Source organism: Crocodylus siamensis, chromosome 4, assembly GCF_052110815.1.
Source record: "Crocodylus siamensis isolate JL-2025a chromosome 4, ASM5211081v1, whole genome shotgun sequence".
NCBI lineage: Eukaryota > Metazoa > Chordata > Crocodylia > Crocodylidae > Crocodylus > Crocodylus siamensis.
The window spans coordinates 47,421,355-47,441,541 of record NC_143398.1 but is presented as its reverse complement, the minus strand read 5'-3'; the positions used below and the strand labels follow the sequence as shown (position 1 = coordinate 47,441,541).

Below are 20,187 nucleotides of genomic sequence, written 5' to 3'. Positions count from 1 at the left end.
GACACTGAAGCTAACACCTTCACCTTATGAATCATAATCAAACAGCCAGGCAAAAGCCTAAAAAAAACCCATTCTGTGTCTTCCCATAGAGGTAGGGACAGCAAAGCTTCTCCAGTCCACTCATGAGGCTGAGGGATGGAGAGGTGCAGCAAGCTCTCTTGGCAATGGTGCCTATGCTGACAATGCTATCTCCAGCATCAACCTCTGCTTTGGGAGGTAAAGCTGAGGTAGACCCAAAACTGTCATTACTGCTGAGACAACCACCAGCATTGGTAAAGACTGCAGTACAGGAAGTGCCTTACATACTGGCACCAGTCCTAGAGGAGGTTTGCTCCTTCTTACTTCACCAGTGAGAATCCTTGCCAAGGATGGAACTTTTCCTTCTAAGGTCTGCATACAATGGCACAGAGAGGCTTACTGACTCCTTTACCTGGCCCCTGATATCGCTGTCCTATCAGTGGCTGGCATGGGGTTTGACCCCAGCACTCTTTCCTGCCCATGGCAGGGGGTTGCACTTGATGATCTGCTCAGGTCCCTTCTGACCCTACCAACTATGAAACTGAAACCAGTGTGTCTTCATTCGTATGTGGCCATGACACTATTGAGCTGGGCTTCATCCTCATAGGCCAGTCTCTACCATAGAGAAAGAGAAGGAGCTTTTTCTTCTATTCAGCTGAACAACTTGCATTTCATAGCCCTTCACAAACTGTTTGACATTATGTCCAGCCAGAACTGCCTCATTCCATTGCATAACGCCCGTGGCAGGTGCTAACCACTATAACACTACTTGTGAAATGAGTTAAGAAATAGCAAGAACCTCTACCAGGATTTGTTTCTACACATAGAGACATATACACACATACACATAGGTCCCAGCCCTAGCCTCACTTCCTCGTTGCTGAGGCCTTGATTTGCACCCTCCCCCCCCCCCACCCCAGTGGCGGTGAGAGCGGTAGTGGGGCTGGAGCAGGGGCATGCCCTGCACAGCCAGGGTGCAGGATGGAGCTGCAAGCTGTTCATCCAGGGGGTATGGGGAGGGTGGGGCACACTCCCTGGGAGGGCATGGGGGGTGTGCCCCCAGATCTGTCCGCTGGCCAGAACAGCTGCTGCTGTGGGCTGGGGCCAGGGTTGCATTTAAGCTGGGCAGCTTCAGCACTGGAACAGGGTTACGTGGGGGCTGCAGGCACCTGCAAATTCACCATAGCCCTCCCCATAGGCCTCCTTGCCATCAGCAGTGCCCAGCCCAAGCACACCACGGTTCAGACTGACTCCATGAAGAGCATGGCTCTGCCTTCCCCTTCCCTCGCCTCTTCCCCCCACCCCCGGGATCTACATGGGGGGCTGGGAGAGGGGGCTATGGGGCAACTACAGTGAATTTTCGGAAGTGTCTTGATGTCACATGCTTTCTGCTGCTGGGCTGAGCCTCATCCCCTGCCCACCCAGTAGCTGGATATATGTGACCCCCTGACCTCAGATTGACTCTAAGAGGCTCCAAAATTGACTGGTGACCGCTGCCCTATATAAACAGAGAAATGTGTGGTCATCCTCTCACTGTCTAGATACAAACAAGTAGTGGAAATGATATCATCAGCTTAAAGGAGACTTCATTGGTGCTATACTTTCTAGGAAATTTTGGGCGGAAATGAATTAGCTAACCATGAATAATCACTGCAGAGTGCCATTGTAGACCTCGTATTTGATTTGCAGCAGACTCTCACTATAGTTTAGAGAGGATGGCAAGTGTTAGAACTTCTGTTCTAAGAGAAGCTTGAGCCCTGGCTCTCTGCTTGGATGCCTTTCCCATTTAGTATGATTGATTAGTAATTCCTGCATGTCTTCCTACTGATTCCCAGGATCATATCTGGGATCAGGTGGAACAAGGCTTAGATCAGTCTGAGAGCCCAAGCTGTTCTGGACAGTGTTGAGGTGCTGGGCCTGTTACAGTGGTTCTACTTTCCAGTCTTCTGTCCAGAAAAAATATCCTATGGTCACGTATGAACCCAGACTTAGCCATTAGCAGGCCATCAAGTGCAATGACTGGTTGAGATCTGTGATAAAGACAGCTTCATACAAGTTTCATGAAAGTCTCATACAAAGCAGGAAACAAAAGATTCCACCTTTATGAACAACTCAGAAAATTAATCTCATAGCAGCCCAAAAGCAAAATTCTTGAAATATGTGCTTTTTCTGAAATGCATTGGGTTAAACAGGTTTATCTTTTTGCAGTGCCCTGGCATAAGCGTAGCCTTACTTTCTCATACCATATGGTATCTACATTTCTCAGAGGCCTTCCTGAAGCTTGCCCTTGGGGGTCAGGATCTGCTTGCCACATTAGACCTCCATTTCATTCTTCTACAGTGTATAGTGCCTCCTTTCAAACTAGTCTTGAGTCCAGAAAAAGGCAACTGATGGTATGATTTCTTCATGGCAGAGATGAAACAACACCTCGTTATATCCCTAAGGTAATCTCAGAATTCTTCTTTGGCCAATCCATTGCTTTCTGGTTTTCTTCAGTTTATACTCTCCACTGTGGGAGAGACATGGCTGCATGCTTGGGACATTTCTAGAGCCTTGACCTGAGAGAGTTAATAGAGTCTGTCTTTCATGCTTGTTCACTGCCTTCTTTTGGCCATATCTTGCCCATTAGGTTGAAACACAGCTCTTGGTAGAAAGCCTCAAAGTGAGTCACAGGATTTATTTCCACCTACCGTCAGTTGGCTTGTGAGCCTGTCCTTCCAAATATTCAGGCTCATTCTACCAGGGCATTGGCAGCATTATCTGTCTGCTTCAAAAACATGCCAGTCTTCAAGATGTGGAGCAAATCACTGATTTTTCTTATATATTATTTCACTTGACATGGCAACCATGTCATAAACCAAGTTGACAAGAACTCTCATTTAGCTAGTCCCTGTAGCAGGAACAACCCACATTTTCAAGAAGGAAGAGCTGTGCCTTACCATACATCTCATTCTTTGAGATGTTGTAATATAATCAGTTCTGGATCCCACATCCCAACCTATATCCAGGCTCTTAGTAAACCTGAGCAATACAGGCTATGAGTTGTGGACGAATTGAGGAAAGGTCAAAGCCATGTCACCCTTTCTGCTCTCATATGGGAGCACAAGGCATATGCATGGTCTTGACAGGTGCTTCGAGTCTAGAAGAAAGAAAAAAGGTCTTATGTGAATGAGGAGTATACTTATATACCATAGTATCCATACTAACTATTGTGAGATGAATAACTGTTCTTAAGGTACCCAAGCTTTATGTCACTCTTATTTGAGTTTATTTTTACCCTAGAATAGTTGCAAGTGATACCTATAATTACTAGAACTGAAATAAAGAAAAAAACTTTTTCATCCTTTTTTCTGAATTTGACAGTACTTTGCGATTGATGTTGTTGTTTTCCTTCCTGAGCTAGTCGGTTGCCCCCATTGCATGTGTGTCTTTTACACTCTAGGTGAAAGAGAAATTTTAAAAAATTATAAAATTTCGAAAGTTGGCTAGAGGACTTGACAGTAGGCAATTTTTTTTTCAATATGACTAAGCTGCCTGGGGTCACTAGAAGGAACTTCACTCAGAACTGATGTCAGTACTCCCCTAATTATCAGGGAAGAAAGTAATTTGCTAACTCACCAAATTCACTTCATGCAACACCTCATTAAGGTGCCCTAAGCAACCACTGAGCTCCCCCAACTTTGCTTATATTGTTTGATCTAATGGGATCATAATGCAAGTGAAAAAGCTGCAAGCTAAATTTGCTGATGGATAAAATGTTAATCAAGTGACAAATAAAATACCTCTTTCTTTACATCTTTAAGCCCATCCACATAGCTACTTGTGTGAGATGATATATCTATATCTAGTTATATATCTATAACTATATGGATGTAATCTAGTTTGTTTGATTTAACAGTAAGATCTGATTACTTGAGTAAGTCTATAAGAATGAACAAAAATCCTTTGATTGGGTACTTGTTATTATGGATGTAATAAAATAAATTATTTCTATTAGAATTATAAAATTCTACCAGGATGATCACAGCTTGAATCAACGTTTCAGATAGGTTGTAGTCTTTTAAACATTATTTATTCACATAAAAAATACAGCAGAGTGGTTGCAGCTATATCATTTGCAGTTTGTAAAGTTCGAAATTAGATAAACTTTCTTTTTACCTTGCTCACCCAAACTACTGATTTATAATAGCACAGCATTCTCGAAGTTAGTCAAGCTGTTGAAACCCAAGTACCTTCTTAGGTTCTACCTGCTGACATGCCGTAGAAACGTTGGAACCCCACCATGATTTCCTGACAACTGGGGTTGTATTGTAGCATAGTAAAGTTGAATCAAATATCCCTGAAAATTCTCAGGAAAGCATAAAAAGAGGTAAAGATTTTCCACACACTCTAATATGTTTTCTATTTGGTAGGATTATTCTGCAAGTGACTCAGAGTATTTTAGAGGAGGAAGTTAATTATAAGATGATGTAAAAATGACATTAATGAAAGAAGTCACTTTTTTTCTATTGTCAGTGACAAATTACTCAATACCAATTACTGAAAAAAAAAGTATTAGTACTTTCCTATTGTACTGAAACTTACAGACAATTTATCATGGAAAGGTGATATGATTATTTCTTTTGACTTCACATTTTGCTGGAATTCAGGGTTCTTTCCTTGTATAATGCTGTGTGTATTGCATCTCAAGAGACACCAGTAATTGTCCAGTGATAGAAACATTTATTTCTTCACAGTTTTGCTAAAAACTGAACTTAAAAGATAGATACTTTATACTTACAAAACCCCATTTTCTTGCGCTCATCTTGCCTACAAAAAACATAATATATCAAAGCAGGGAACATAGGGAAGGTATTCGGCAATAGATTAACAATATTAGTTACTGTATATCTTGGGGTAGTCTTCATAAACTTACAGTTTTAATTACTATAATATTGTCTGGTCTTTCCTTTCCCCACAAGTACTTTTCAGTTGCTTGGTTAACAAAATTAACATTTTAGAAACTCCTAAGAAAAATAGGTTAGATAGAGAGGAAGGTTCTTAAGTTTAGACCAGTGGTTTTCAACCTTTTTTCATTTGTAGATCCCTAAAAAATTTTGAATGGAGGTATCTTTGAATTGTAAGTGTGGGTATTCATATACTTTTGATTGATCATAGTCATCTTTCGCAAACCCCTTAGACATAGTCCACAGACCTCCAGGGATCTGAAGACCACAGGTTGAAAACCACTTGTTTAGTCTATACATTTTTTGTGAAGCACCTGAAATTAATAGACATTATGCTCAGCTGCCTGAGGAAAAAAACGGTGAACACTAGTCAGCCGTAGCCTGTCCATCTGAGGTGCCATCTTGATGTTCACAGTAGAGCTGATCATTTTTGTGTTTGACACTTTCTTAGATGAAAAGTGTTGTTTCATTCTAATACAGATTTCTGGAGGAAATAGAAGTTTCTGGTTTAAAAAAAAAAAAAAAAAAGTTGAGTTTTTAATTGAAAAGAAAACCCAGAACTAATTTTTGGCAAATAAAAAGTTTTACTATTTAAGTGAATATGTACCTTTAAACTCATGTATTCCCCAGCCAGCTGGCTTGGACCCCGGCAGCTGCCCACTTGGGGGGCTGGCTATAGACCCACAAGCCTCTGTGGTGCCTCTGAGTCACCCCAGGTAGTGGCTGCCAGCTGTGCTCTGGACAGGGCTCAGTATCCCCGTCACTGAGCTGCAGTGCTGAGGATGGTCCTGCCCCCATGGCACAGCCTGGCCAGACTGTGTGGCTTTCTCAGCCTGGGCTAAGTGAGGCTGGTCTGGGCTGTGGGGGCTGGGCTATACACAGCAGCTGCAGCTCTGTTACAGCTGCTCCACATGCCCCAGTTGATCTGGGCCGGGAAGCACCACGCAGAGCCCCTTCCCCATAGAGGCGGGGTGAAGAGGAGGTAGAAGAGTACCCCAACACTAAACAGAGTGCCCCTCCCTGCTCCATGCCAGTGGGGGACGGAGGAGAAGGAGGGGGAAGAGTCCCCCCCAGCACTGAACAGATCTCCCGTCCTGTCAGGGGAAAAGAGAGGGAAGAGCAGGGGTAAGACTTGTCCTTCTGGGCTGGGCAGCCTTGCAGAGCTTCCCTCTCTGGCCTGCAGTGGTGGTGGGGGAGGAGTAGGGGAAGAGCCTCCAACACTGAACAGTGCCTCCCTCCCCATTCCACGGCAGTGAGAGGGAAGGAACATGCAATAGAGTTTCCCTCTGGGGCCAAGCAGCCTGGCATAGAGTCCCTCTCCCTGCCCTGCAGTGGGGGAGGGGGAGGGGGAGGAGGAGCAGGAGTCCCCCTCCAGTGCTGCACAAAGACCTCCCCACCCTTTGGGGAGGAAGAGAAGGGGGAAGGGTCTCCCACTCAGCACAAAACAGTGCCCTGGCATTGCCCAGTTAAGGTCAAGGCAGCAAGGAGAAGGATTAATTTTTCTCTCCATCTCTTCTCCCTTACAGCCAGGGTCTGCCAGCCCCAGGAGGCATTGCTGCAGCCCCCTCTCCTCTGCTCCCTGGCAAACAGGCAGACCCTGGCTGTGATGGGGAAGAAGGGAGGAATTAACCCCCTCCCTGCACACTTTGCCTTAATGGAACTATGCTGGGTGGTGTCTCCAGCTAGAGAGCAGAGACCCGGGGTCAGTCCTGCAGCTGGAGCAGAGAGCCTGGCCCAGCCCAGAAACCATGCTGGAATGCTGGAGGACCCTGGTTTAACTTAAACCAGGAAGGGGTCTGGGACAGATGGTGCATAAACCAGTTTGAGCCACATCAGTTAAGTCTGATGCTACATTCAACAAAGTTTATCTCAAACCAGTTTCAGCCATTTCCAAACTGGTTTATGTGCACTGAATGACTGTTCTGTTACAGGTTTAAACCAGTTTCTGATCACTTAAACCAGTTTATGTGTAATGTCTGTCCCTAGCCTTATAGACTAATTAATATGATATATACAGAAAGTACAAGCTTTTGTGAACCCAAGTTCATTTCAACTTTCATTCAAGTTTGTGCTCTCTCTATCTATATCTTAATTAGGTAGTCTACAAAGATACATACCAGCTGCGCCTTCTAACTGACTTCAGCCTAAACTGGCTAACTACCTCTCTCTACTTGGAAGAAAAGCCATTAATGGTTTTAAATGACTTCAGATAATGAGGCTCAGTAATTGGCTTTCATTTTAATACAGCTTAAGAGGCTAAACCTTATAAATCTTATAATGCTTCAGTATAAGGTATAGCCCAGGTATTTGGAACATTACATTTAGCAAACAATATTAAACCCATGTGTCTCCCAAACTCGATAAATCCATTTTCACTGATGGTTAGTTGAAATTGCTAAGAAACTCCATTTACAAATTGTTCATACATTTTGGGGTGAAAAGTACTTCTCTGACAAATTATATATATTTTTTACAGTATTTAATACCATTTCATCCAGTTAGTCAAATATGTAATGAAATAAATTTACCTAGCATTTTAACTATAGCAGAATTTAGACTGCTATGTGTGGGCGTACTTAGCAAGCTTTACATTCATCTGGCTCATATACTGTTCTGTAGCTGTGCCCCAAGGGAATCAGGGTTTTTTCTTACCATACATAGACTTGCTTTCTCTTACAAGAGAAAGTAGCAAGCTATATGTCTGAAAGGAAGTAGAGAATTTGTGCAAATTATACTATTCAGAAACCATACTAGCAACGTCAGCACAGTGCATCAGGGAGTCTCATCTGAGACAAGTCTGGTATTGAAACTTGCCCTACTTTCTCACTGGCTGAATGCATTGAAGTGGACCATAATTTGCCCCCATAGCTCAGATATTTTTCTCTAATACATATACTGGTCATTCAGATAGTACTGTCAGACTGGGTTGCCTTGTTGCAGTGCTTAATGAAGAAAACCTCCAATTACAAGCAAAGTGGAACACTGTCTCATATACTAGAGTACTTAAGTAAAATTTCAAAATCTGTTGCCATTAGAACGAAACCAGCATTAGTAGGAAAAGGTGGAGCAACACTGATCATTGTTCTGTTTTTATTTTTTGGGGTGCAAACATTTAGTGAATTAAAATGTGACTGCAGATCAGCTCTCATTCAGCAAAAACCCTCAGTAGGAATCAGAGTATCAAAGACTCAATACTGTTTGAGCTTGCTAACTGCCATTCCAATTCCTGGATTATTTGACATCTGTTTCATTTGCTCAGTGGATTGTTGAATCACAGTATGGTTAAGATGGTTGTGTTTGGTTTAGGGGTACACTGATAAAGATTATTTTGGCTGATACTGATGGCTGATTATTAACCAGACATATCAGCCAATACTGATCTGATTGCCAATATGCAACCTGGCAGCTTGAAGAGCAGCCTCTGGTTTGTAAATCGGGGGAGGGAAGGGGCATAAGGGGGGGAGATTCAGGCCCCCACAGTGGGTGAGGGAGTGGGGCTGAGGCAGGGCAAGTATTGGCCAGCCAAGACGGGGCGGGGCATCAGGCAGAGCTGTGGGCAGCTCATCTAGGGTAATGGGGGTGGTGGCTCTCACTGCTCAGGGGAGGTATAGAGGGTGTGTGCCCCCCAGATTTGTGTTTGGGGCAGAGGTAGGCTGCCTGCTATGGGGCGGGAGCTGGGGCTGCCCTCGCCTCTTCCAGCCAGGGGGGCTGGGCTGGGTCTGTGCTTGGGGCGGGTAGGGTGGGGCAGGTGGCAGTGGTGCTGGCAGGGGAGGGTATAGGGGGAAGTTGCAGCCACCACAAAATCTGCCATAGTCCCCCCCCCCATAGCCCCATCTCCCAGCACAGACCCAGGCCGGCCACCCTACCAGGAGGAGGCTAGCTCAGCCTTTGGCCCTGAGCCCACAGTGGGTAGCCTGTGCTCAACCCACACAAATCCAGACGTGTCCCCCATGCCGCCTCTGAGGGTGCATGCAGCAATGAGAGCCACCCCTCCCACCCCCAACAAGCCACTTGCAGCTCTGCCCCATGCCCCGCTTCAGCTGGACAGTGCCTGCCCTAGCCCCTCTCCCTTCCTTACTGTGGGGGCCTCAAGCTGCTCCCACCACAGTCCTTCCCCCCCAGAGACTTACCAGCTGGCTGCTGCTCTCCAAGCTGTCCAGCTGCCTTCCTGGCCCTGTGCATGCTGTGGCTACATGCACGCACACAGCATTTACCGGTGATGTTATCGGCCACATTGGCCAAAAAAAGCCAATTGCCAATAAAGTCAATTTTCCTTTTATCGGTGCTGATACAATATGGACTGATATATTGGTGCACCTCTAGTTTGGTTTAGTTTTTCCCTATGAAAAATTTTAACTTTTTGTTGAATTTTTTTTAAAAGTGAACATTTTTATTGAGCATTCCATTAGGAGATTTAAATCAAATGACTCGCATCCATTGGACTCTGTTTCAGGATACCAGTCTTCAGCCAAAAGCAGGAGCATTTTCTCAACAAAAAATTTTGTCCTGACATACCTTTGAAATGAATCATAAAGTAGTGCAGACCTAAAAATATTACAGAAATTCAGTGGTGAATATGTATAACCATTAAAATGTGGAACCATGAGGATATAAGGGAGAACAGTAGTAGGTTTCTGCTAATCATGATGTGTTCTAAACTCATTGGTTGGTTAGTATCTGTACAGGACAGCATTTAAAAAGCTTTATATTATCAGCAGGTTACCATATATTACCATGTGAGGAAGAAGCACTCAGTTTAATTTGGACTGAATGGCTGAACTGTTCAGCTTTTAGGTATTTTCTTCTTTGGTAATATCCTTAAAATCTTTGCACAAGTAAATTTTTAAATAGTTTTAATGGTAAAACAGCTATTATGGATCTGGGTGCAACCTATTATGGATCTGGTGTTTTCCTGGGTATAACACCTAATATATGTTGTGGCCTCAAATCTTGCTCTTTTACTTGTACTTGAGGGACAAAGAGATCACTGTACTGAAGCATGCACATTCCATCGTGACTTGAGCTCATTTTTCTTATTAGGCACATACAGAAATTACATTTGTGGTGCAATTGGCCCCTTGAAAGTGTTCTACAGCTGTACCCAAACAGCACTCCAGAGCTGTGGAGTGCTCTGATTGCACGACAAATTAACCTTCATTATATGAGGGTTCAAATGAAGGTGCTTCAAAGCAGAGCACCTTCATTAACTTCTGTCTGCTCCTGCATCTGGGATAAAGCAGTCCAGCCCCATTCCTGATACTGTCTCAGGATGGGAGGGGGAGCAGGTAGAGGAGGGAGGTCCAGTCAGGTTTGCCTAGCCTTGTTAGGGGGGGGAGGGGGGAGCGGTTGGTTTGGAGCCCTCCCTGAGGTGAGGGGCTCTAATCCACTCGCTGACCACATACCCCCCCTCTGGTGCAGCTGAGTAAACCCCAGAACAGTTCCCTTCCTTGCCTTCCCTTCCCAATCTGAAGAGGGGGACCGCAGACCAGGGTGGGACTTAAGGAAGAGGCTACAGACAGACAGCTTCTCTCGCTGGATTGGCTACAGATTGGAGCTTGATCCCCCACCCTCCCCACCCAACAGCTAACATCTTTTGGATCAGGAGGGTTGGTCTAATTTATGGTGTTTTATGTGAAGTCCCATGGGTTAGACTGGGGAGCTGCACTTCTGTCTGCGTCCATTGACTTAAGACTCTTACTGGCTTATGATCTTTCTAAAGATGGAAGATACAGACAGAGATTGAGGCTATTTGAAAGCATATCTGGGTAAATGGCTCACTTACAACTCAAAAGCTCTGCTCCTTGGCACAAATTTTGTACATTCACATGTCTAAGTAGGATCCTTGAACTTTTTTGCTCCTACCTCAGTAGGCGAACACTGTATTGCAACAATAATTTTAAATCATGAGATCATAACTTCCTTTTGAGAGAGTGATTGTTAAGGCACAAACTGACAATACTAGGGTTGAGTTCTTTTGTGCACATGAAGCAAAAGATAAACTTCATTGATGTGTGTGTCGAATACAGTATATCACCCTTGAAAACTGAAGATACTCTTTTTCAATACAAAATTACTTTTTGGAAAATTGGAATCTGGGATAGTCTGGTAATAAGCATGTGGTAAGATTAATTCTAAAATGGGTCTTTTAAAACTATTTTATTCTGTATCTGGTCTTTTTTGCCTCAAATTGTTTCAGAAATGGAATAATACAGATTTTGCAAGCTTTTGTTTGAGAGAAAACTAGTTGAAATAACACATGTATACCTTATTCAAAATTATTAGGTTGGAATGAGCTAAATTATTAACAGTTGTTGTATCTAATTGTTATAATTATAGACTGCAGACTGGGCCAGGTCAACAGTTCAAGTAACCCTTAAATGGGGCCACTGTGAAATTAACTAAGTAACAGCATTCCTTTACAACTGATTTACGTGATACAATTCTTTTTATTGTAGTAAAAGAGGCTAGGCTTTATTGTGAAGTGCCCTTAATGGTAGACAACTTAGAGGGCTGTCACTGCACCTAAAAGCTGCCGTTGCTGCCTACTAGCTTTTAGCATTGATGCTTAGAAAGCTTCTGTCACACCGTTCGTTACTTGACTATTCTTCATGCTGTGTTCCACGTAGGCAGGAACACAAAGAGTCTTTAAAGTATAGACATATTGAGACAAAAATACATGTGCCTTGTGTATTTTGCATGTTTTGATTTCTGACCTTTAATTTGGGCTTGTATTGCTCCCGTTCCTCCAGTTTATTCTGAGTCACCATATCTCCACCTAAACAGCATTTTGTCTGAGAACTATTCATTCTCTGCGAGGTGCTGTAGAATGATGCAGTCTATATTTTGCCTGATCTCTGTGCAATGCTGCTTCTAATATGTGTCAGCACTTTATTGGGCAAGAGAGCAGGCTGACGTCCAAAATCACCATGGTAATGTTATTTTATATGGAACTATATATGAGACTGGATCTTTGCAGACATTTTAGATGTTCATGTCCTGAGGGCCTTATCTAAATTATTTGACATAGCTGAATGATATGTTCATATTAACTGCCAGTATAATCTATTAATCCTTTCCTGGAATTTTTTTTTTCTCATGTGAATGAAATGCCACAAGTCTGAAAAGAGATTTAAAAAAGCAACTTAGGGCAGGTATAGACATTACATTTTTACTGGTATAAGGGATTGGAAACCAGTCTTATACCTATAACAGAACAGAAGCCCAGCACACAAAACTGGTCGATACCTGTAATGGAACAGAAGTTTGACACGCGTAGACTGGTATAAAAATGGCAGAACCCCATCTAAGATTTGCCGCCATCCCACCAAAGGGTGAAATGTGTGTTCTGTTTGCTAACAAGCTAAACTGCATTGCTTCCAGAAAACCACATAAGTTAGATTGCGCCTTGGGTTTTTTTTGAATGTCTGTACCTAGTCTTGGTTACATTGCCCTGAATAATAAGATCGAAACTAAAACTCCATCACTTGAAAGAGCTCTGTACTTGCTTTTTTGTGTGCCATTCAACCTGAATATGGGAGTGTGTTTTGGCAACAAAAAGAGAAAATAATATGATTGAAATGACATCAGATCGTTGATAAACATTTGGTTGAATAGTCTATGAATATTATGGCTTGGATGCTTTTTCTATCCGACTGCCCAGAATAGATTTCACATCTCCTAGAGTGTTTTAGTAATGCTTTCCAGAACTTTTGATGATGGGTTTTAATGCTTTATTTACTAAGGCAACATTGGCAGCTTTGGAAAAGTAAATTCAGCTGTGCAGGGCAGAAGCAATACCTTATTCTGGATGATCCCAGTGGAGCTAAAATATAAGCAAGGAGGAGAAGGGAAGAAGGGAGGAGGTTATCTAATAAGTAATCATGCTCAGTTTGTTTAGACAGTATTTATGTCTTGATTCTTTGTACAAAATATAGATTTCACTGTGTTCCATCATCCCCACAAATACATTACAGTTCAATTTATTTAGTCGGTCTAATAAAAGATATCACCTCTACCCAAATAATTTTGTCTGCTTAAAGTAAATCAGGCATTTGCAAAGGCTTATGGAAGTAATCAGGATATAACAATAATTAAAATAATGCTATTTAAGAACACCTGACAAATGGTGCTGAATATATATGTTTACTACTGAGAGGGTGTTTCTTCAAGACCCTTCGTAAATGCTAGGGAGTCACAGTTATAAGTGGGTACTCAAAGTTAAACAGTTGTATCATCATGTGCACTCCTTCTCTTCGTCCTCTTTTATGGGCAGAAATAATCAGATGTATCAAAATACTATAAATTTAGGAGGAAGGAAGTATTGGTGTTTTCTCTCACTTATGATTACATTGGAATTTTCCCTTTCAAAGAAAGCATCTGCCCACACTCCAAAACATCCTCCTTCTCATTCCCGCCACTTCGTCAAATAAAAATACTTCATAGGGGATCAGTCTGAGGTCCGGTTTGGACTGGTGGCCTTTCAGCATCTTCCAACCACATTACCAGTAATTCATTAGAGTATCTGAAAGAAGGCACAGTTTTTACATGGTGTGATTTTTCTCTGCACAGGAAATTAGGGCAAAGTAGTTATTATTGAGCTGCCATTAGAGAACAGCCACCACACACTCCATACGTTTGCTTACAGGTCTAAATATAGGTGATACTGCGATACTTCAGATAACACCAAGTGGTGACTACTGGCAGATGCTTCTTTGTTGATGATCTAAAAGTCAGTTGCTGATAGAAAGTATCCATGGACTTATAAAAAGTCTTATATAAAGGCTTAATCTGGGTTTCTTTGACATTTAAGGTTTCCATTGACTTCAGAGGATTTAGTGATTTTTCTGCATTTAGTTGGACTTACATAATCAACCAGTTGCTTTAATAATGAAGCCTGGGATGTTAATGCACATTGAAGAATAATTAGCAGAGGTTAATATTTGTGAAAGTCATTTAATTGAAGATTACAGTGTTTCTACATAGAATAGTAAAAGCAAAGACCTGTCACAGATAAAAGCCAGGTAATCAGCAGTTGTAAATCAGTTGTCCTATGCCAGCTCACTGAAAAGCTGCCCCATACAGTCTAGCTTGTCTCTTTCCAGTCATTCTAGCAGCATTTTTTTAGAGGGAGTTTTAAAAGTTTATACACTGGGAGCCATCAGTTTAAGAGGGCACATGCAAAAAGGAAGAACCTGAGAGTATTGACACAAAAAGTAGATAAAAATTCCATTTCTGCTTGCATCTGATTATTAAAGTAGGAACCAGTATAGACTGTTGTGATGGAGGCAATGACAGACTACAGTACACCTTGCAAACAACGCTTCCTTAATGCAGGGGCTCATTTGGGGTCTGTGTTAAGGAGCTTGCTTTCAAAGCACAGAAGTAGGGAGACCTCTTGTACATCACCTGCTCTGTTAAAGGGCAGTCCAGAGTTGAAGTAGTTCAGAGAACCTTGCATGGATCTTCCATGGATGGAGAAATTTTCTCTGAGGTGGAATTTTTTTCAGGGCTGTTAGTCATTATAAAAAGTATGTGTGAACGCATTAGCTTAACTCATCTCCTATCATGATGGGCTTTTCTTCTTTTTCTAAAAATATCCTCTCACAATTGAACACACAATGCTGATTTATGTGAAATGAACTGTATCAGTATCACAAAGCAGAAAGCTAGGGTTGGAAGGGACCTCAGAAGGTCATCTAGTCCTATTTCATATGCCCCTGTTTCTGATGCTAGAAGTTACCACGCCTTGGTCAATCATGTATTGCTTGCAAATAAAACATTTGGAAATCAAAATTCCTAAGTGTGAGGTTTTAAGTTTAATAGGACAAAACCTAATGTTTTGTAAGCTGTTAGGTTACTGCAAGGAAACTGCAGGGAAGCAGCTCAAAGTCTCTTGTTTAGTCACTCAAGTTACTTGTTGGCATTGAGGCAGGTAATGCTCTGGAGACTTGTCAAGCAATTTCCAGTCATAGTGAAGCAGTAGCTCCCAGGAATGTATTAGTTCAAGAAGGACAGGAGATTTAGCTGTCCTTACTACTGACACCATGAGGTTCATAGTTCAGTTGTCTCTCAAGTCTGCATTCCAAAATGAGGAATTAAAAAAAAAAAAAAGGAATTGAAGTGGCCCAAATTGATTCCAGGATTCCTCAGCATACTCAAGGTCAATAAAAGATGACATACAGTTTGCCCTGGTCTACTCTCTTGGCTTTCTAGCTTTTAAAATGCAGTGATGGGGATGTGTGGTGTGGCTTGGGAAAAGCCACTTGTATAGTGAAGCACTTAATAATTGGTTATAACTTATTCTTTGTTGTAAAGATGAGGTCCTGGCTGTAGCATATTAAGCTGCCTCTTACCAGGCTGCTAATTTCATTCTTTTAAATCATTCTTTTAAAAAAAAAATAAAAAGAAGAAGCAGTAAGCAAGCTGTTGATTTGTAGACTTGCTGGGGAAACCAAAAGGGAGAACCTGTCTTTGCTCTTCTAATTAAGATTTTCCTTTCTTTCTTTTTCAGTGAGTATGTTTTTGAACACATTAACCCCCAAGTTCTATGTTGCCCTGACAGGCACATCCTCATTAATCTCTGGGCTCATTTTGGTAAGTACTAGATGTATTAACTTGAATTTACAAATTGCTTCCATTGTCCATAATGTAACAAATACTGGCAAGACTTCTTGTGCCACATTTAGATATGTTTTCCCTGCCCCATTGCTCCCCCCACTACCTTTCAAATTTATACAGTCCATGGAATTATTAGTATTTGTCCTAAAAGAAATGTTTCACTGATGTTTCCTTTTAAGAAAAAAAAATCCCAACAACGCAGCATGAAGGAGCCAACCTTTAATAATTCAAACAAGTTGCGTGTAAAGTGTTGCCTTGAACAAATACAGCAAAAATAAAACCATTCTTGGAAGAGAAAAAGACTTAGAGATCGTTAGTATGCTCTTTTCAGAAGGCAAAGCTATAGATGAGGTATCCTATTAAAAAATGGAGGGGTGCAGTATTGGTAATAAACCTGATTTTAGTGTCCTGCTTCCAAGTGGTGATGATTGCACTGGAAAGAAAGAGATTTAAATGAGCATGAATTTACGTATAATACTTTTGATACCTTTACTGGGTCCTGTTGGAATGTATTTGTTCTTTTAAACCTCTCAGAGTAAAAAAGATGCACTTGAATAGATTTTAACACCAGCATAAATGTATATGTCCATAGTGGTGCCTTTGTTTACAGGAATCTGGACCTTGTTTATCATATTCATAAAAAAAAAAAAAAAAAAACTGAAAAGAGTTGGAGTATCATGATTATATCAGGCTCTTTCTTACATACCTTGGTGCTAGGAGCAGGTTTATTACCTTGTTTCATGTTTATTCAATCTCTACCTTTGTTTGCAAAAAAGTCACATATTTCTCTAGTTTGCTGAGTACTGCATTTTTGGTCTCTGCTGTTATAGAATGCTTTACCTGCATCATCTGAACTTAGTATTAGCCCTGTGCTCTTTTGTTCAGTGTGGGAGCAAAACTGGAATAAAATAGCAATGTTGAACTACTGTAAGATGAACTGCTCACAGTGGCCTCTCACTGTCAGTGAGTTTGAACTCAGGGCTGAGCATTATCATTTAATCCCTTCTCTAGGAGTTGTGTAATTCTAGATATATAACATCCATTCCAGCCTCTCACCCCCTGAAATCTCCATAGCCTCTTCCTATGAGACATAGGATGAGCCTGTACAGCTCAGATTAAAAAAAAAAAAAAGTCAAGTGTGCTGCTGCTTTGCTATCCAGAGAACTGCTTCACTTCAATGTTTACAAGCAACAGAAGACAATTACTTAATGACTGCACCTTGGGCATTCTTCAGAACTGTGTAATTTTAGTCCCAAACCACAGCACAGCTCTTCAGAGAAATCAAGAGTTCCTTGGGAACGTGAACAACGTGGTTCAGACTTCAGAGAGCGAGAATGAAGACGACTGTAGGACATGGTAGAAGAGAGACAGATCTTTCCCTTATGGAAATATTAAAGGGTTTTTCCTATTATTATAGGAAAAACCAACTAAATTCTGTATAAATCAATCCCCATTCTTTCCATTAGAATAGGCTGAGTGCTATAGGGATTTTTAAACCATCCTATACAATTACAAAGCAAACTGCAATCCTTTATTAAATGTCTACAATGTTAGAAAATGTACATTTGATAGGATTTTCTCTAAGGGCAATTTAAAGGAGTGGGGATGGTTTCTGGGAGACTTGCAAAATGGAAGTGGATCTCTGTGCCTGTGGCTACTAATGGGAGCTTGATTAAAAAGGACTGTGACCAATTGGAGTTTAGTTAAAAAAAAAAAAAAAAAAAAAAAAAAAAAATAACAGGAGGAAGCAAGAAGAACATAGGTCTGTTATTTGGGGCAGAGGAGGAAGGTCAGTGTCAAAAAGATTCAGGTTTCTAAATCAGGCAGTGGTGGAACAAAGACAACAATGCTTTATGGTATGAAAGAAGGCGATCCATCAATGACTCAGAAAGATTGCAGCCAGAAGACACAACAGGAACAGAGACTCTGGCCTGGGTAGTAGAGTGTCTAAGGGGCAGGCTGTCACTCTTAGAAACTTACAGAGAAGATCAGACTGAGGTCTAAGGCAAGGATGGACAAAATATGGCCTGTGGGCTGGATCTGACCCACCAAGGAATTTTGTCTGGCCCATTGAGGGTCCCTCAGCACCACCTGATGCAGGCATGGACGGCAGCCTGGGTGTGGCATATGTGGCTGGTGCCGCTGCCCTTGGGCATGCAGTGGGGCTGGGGTGGCGTGGCAGCCAGACTCAGCAGGCCCTGCAGTGGTGGCTCCTTCCAGCTGTTGCTGCCAGTCTCCTCCACTGCTGCTGCTACCGGACTCAGCCCCACTGCCCAGGCACGCTGGCCCATCTTTCCTGCACCCATTGTTGGGGGTGCTGGATGGAGCTGGCAGGCAGCATCTCCATAGAGACCAGCCTGGGCAGGGTGCAAGGGTGGGCATATGGATGGAGCTGTGGGCAGATGGGGAGTGGTGTCCGGGAGAAGGATGGGCAGGCAGGGCCTGATCCCAGAGCAGCGAAAATGGTTATGGGGCTGGGACACATGACTTGTGAGAAGAGGCTGAGGAAACTGGGCTGATTTAGTCTGTAGAAGAGAAGACTGAAAAGGGATTTGATAGCAGCCTTCAACTACTGGAAGGAGTTTGAAAGAGGATGAAGCTAGACTGATGTCAGTGGTGGCAGATTACAGAGCAAAGATCAATAGTCTCAAATTGCAACAAGGGAAGTTTAGGGTAGATATTAGGAAAAACTTTCTCACTAGGAGGGTGGTGAAGAACTGGAACAACTTAGCTAGAGAAGTGGTGGAATCTCCATACTTGGAGGTTTTTAAGGCCCAGCCCGCCAAAGCCCTGGCTGGAACAATTTAGTTAGGGATGGTCCTGCCTTGAGTGGGGGGTTGAACTAGATGACCTCCTGAGGTCTCTTCCAACTCTAATTTTCTGTGATTCTATGATCAGGATAGCTGGGTGGTGACAGCACGGGGCTGGGGCCAATGATTCACTGCCCACACACGCCTGCACTGGTGCTGGTTCAGTGGGCCATGGCATGCAGGGAGCAGATTGCAGCTCTGCCCTAGACCTGCACTGTCGCTACCCTGTGATCCCAGGCCCTACCCACCCATCCTGTTCCTAGACACTGCTCCCTGCCCACCTGTGACCCCATCCCATCTGCCCAGCTGCATGCCCTGCCCATGTGGGTCCCAGGTAGGTCTCCATGGAGTTGCTGGGATCACTGGGTAGTGACAGCCCGGGGCTGGGGCCCATGGAAGAGCTGTGATCTGCCCCCTGCACCCCCCTGCCTGTGGAGCCACAGGCACGCAGGGATTGGATCACAGCTCTGCCCTGGGCCCCGGCCCCATGCTGTCATAGCCCTGTGATCCCAGCCCTGGACCTAGCCCCGTCCACCTGTCTCACTCCCAGAAGCCACTGCCTGCCCACCCGCAGCCTCAATCCATCTGACGAGCTGAGTGTGGGGCAGAGTTACTTGGGGACTTTTGGCAAGCTGTTGCAGATCAAACGAAGTGATCAAAATAAGTGTTCACCCCTGGCCTAAGGCCTAATAGCTTTAAGTGCTGTTATTTAGCAATTTGAAAAGGTCTTCCCCAAGTAGTGGAATCTAGCCTTGTGATTGGCCCCAAAGAGGAAGTTGGAGAAAACTGAGAAGAGGGAAGAGATAAAAGGTTTAAGAAATAAATTCAAAGGGGTGATAATAAGACTTGGTAATGGGGAAGACTGGGAGCAACTAGCATCCTTTGTGTACCCTCAATATTGCTCTTAATTGTTGTCCAGTTCTCCAGTACTACAGCAGTACCTGTTTGATAGCTATCTGTTTAATTTCCTTGCCTGTTGCAGGTAAAAATCAGGAAGTCTACAAATGATGCCTGGGGTGAGAGGGACAGTGGATTTGGTTAGCAAAGAGGCAATTCAGTAGAGGATAGTTGTGGTGAGAGTTGCTTTTGATTTGATCAGACAAATTAGTCGCTTGTAGCATCCCATGCATATGGCTGTGCTGTTTCTGGTTCAGTAAGTAGCCTGTACAGAACAGCGCGGCATGTTTGATGGTACATGCTTGGCAGGTAGGTTTATGATGCAGACATTCCTAGTGTTTCAGCAGAAGTAGCAGGGGGAAGTTCTGGTCAGGTAACATTAGTAAGACACCCACTAGCCTGTTCATTTTACAAACTGATGGCACACCAGCATGCTAAGTTATCTAAACCACCATATTTTTGTACATATATCATTATCTTTCCTCAAAATCAGCGGGGGAAAATGAGGGTGCACAGTATTATATTTATGCAAATCCAAGACAGCCCTAAATTTAAAATGCGCCTCTCCCCCAGTAATTAGATTCTAGACATAGAAATTTCATAAATGTGTTATATATGTAGAATTGAATTGTTGGAGAGTCACCTTAAAGTCACCTGTCCACTGCTGCAGCAGGAAAGCCATGGCAGGAGGTCATGCAGTGGGGGGGAAGCAGTAGGAGGGCAGAAGGGTGGGTGGGTAGGTGGTAAGGGAGGTGGGCAAATGGGGAAGTGGTGGGGGGCAGATGATCAGGGAGGCAATGAGGGGACAGGCAGTGGAGGGCAGTGGGAGGGGTTGGCAGTGGGGCTTGATCCCTGCCCCTTTCTCCCCACACTTTACCCCCTGCTGCCTATCCCTGAGT

At 43.0% G+C, this 20,187-nt stretch overlaps 1 protein-coding gene across 6 annotated transcripts in view; it reads left to right on the top strand.

The window, feature by feature from the left end:
- ST7 (suppression of tumorigenicity 7) overlaps positions 1-20,187 on the top strand; it is a 215,039-nt gene that overhangs the window by 84,824 nt on the left and 110,028 nt on the right. For 5 of the 6 annotated variants that reach the window (XM_090042229.1, XM_090042228.1, XM_090042227.1 and 2 more), the window contains exon 2: positions 15,475-15,557. The exons of the other annotated variant lie outside the window; for it this stretch is intronic. In XM_090042229.1, coding sequence (XP_089898355.1) covers positions 15,475-15,557 — 83 coding nt within the window. The remainder of the gene's footprint in view (positions 1-15,474; positions 15,558-20,187) is intronic. 6 annotated transcript variants of the gene reach the window in all.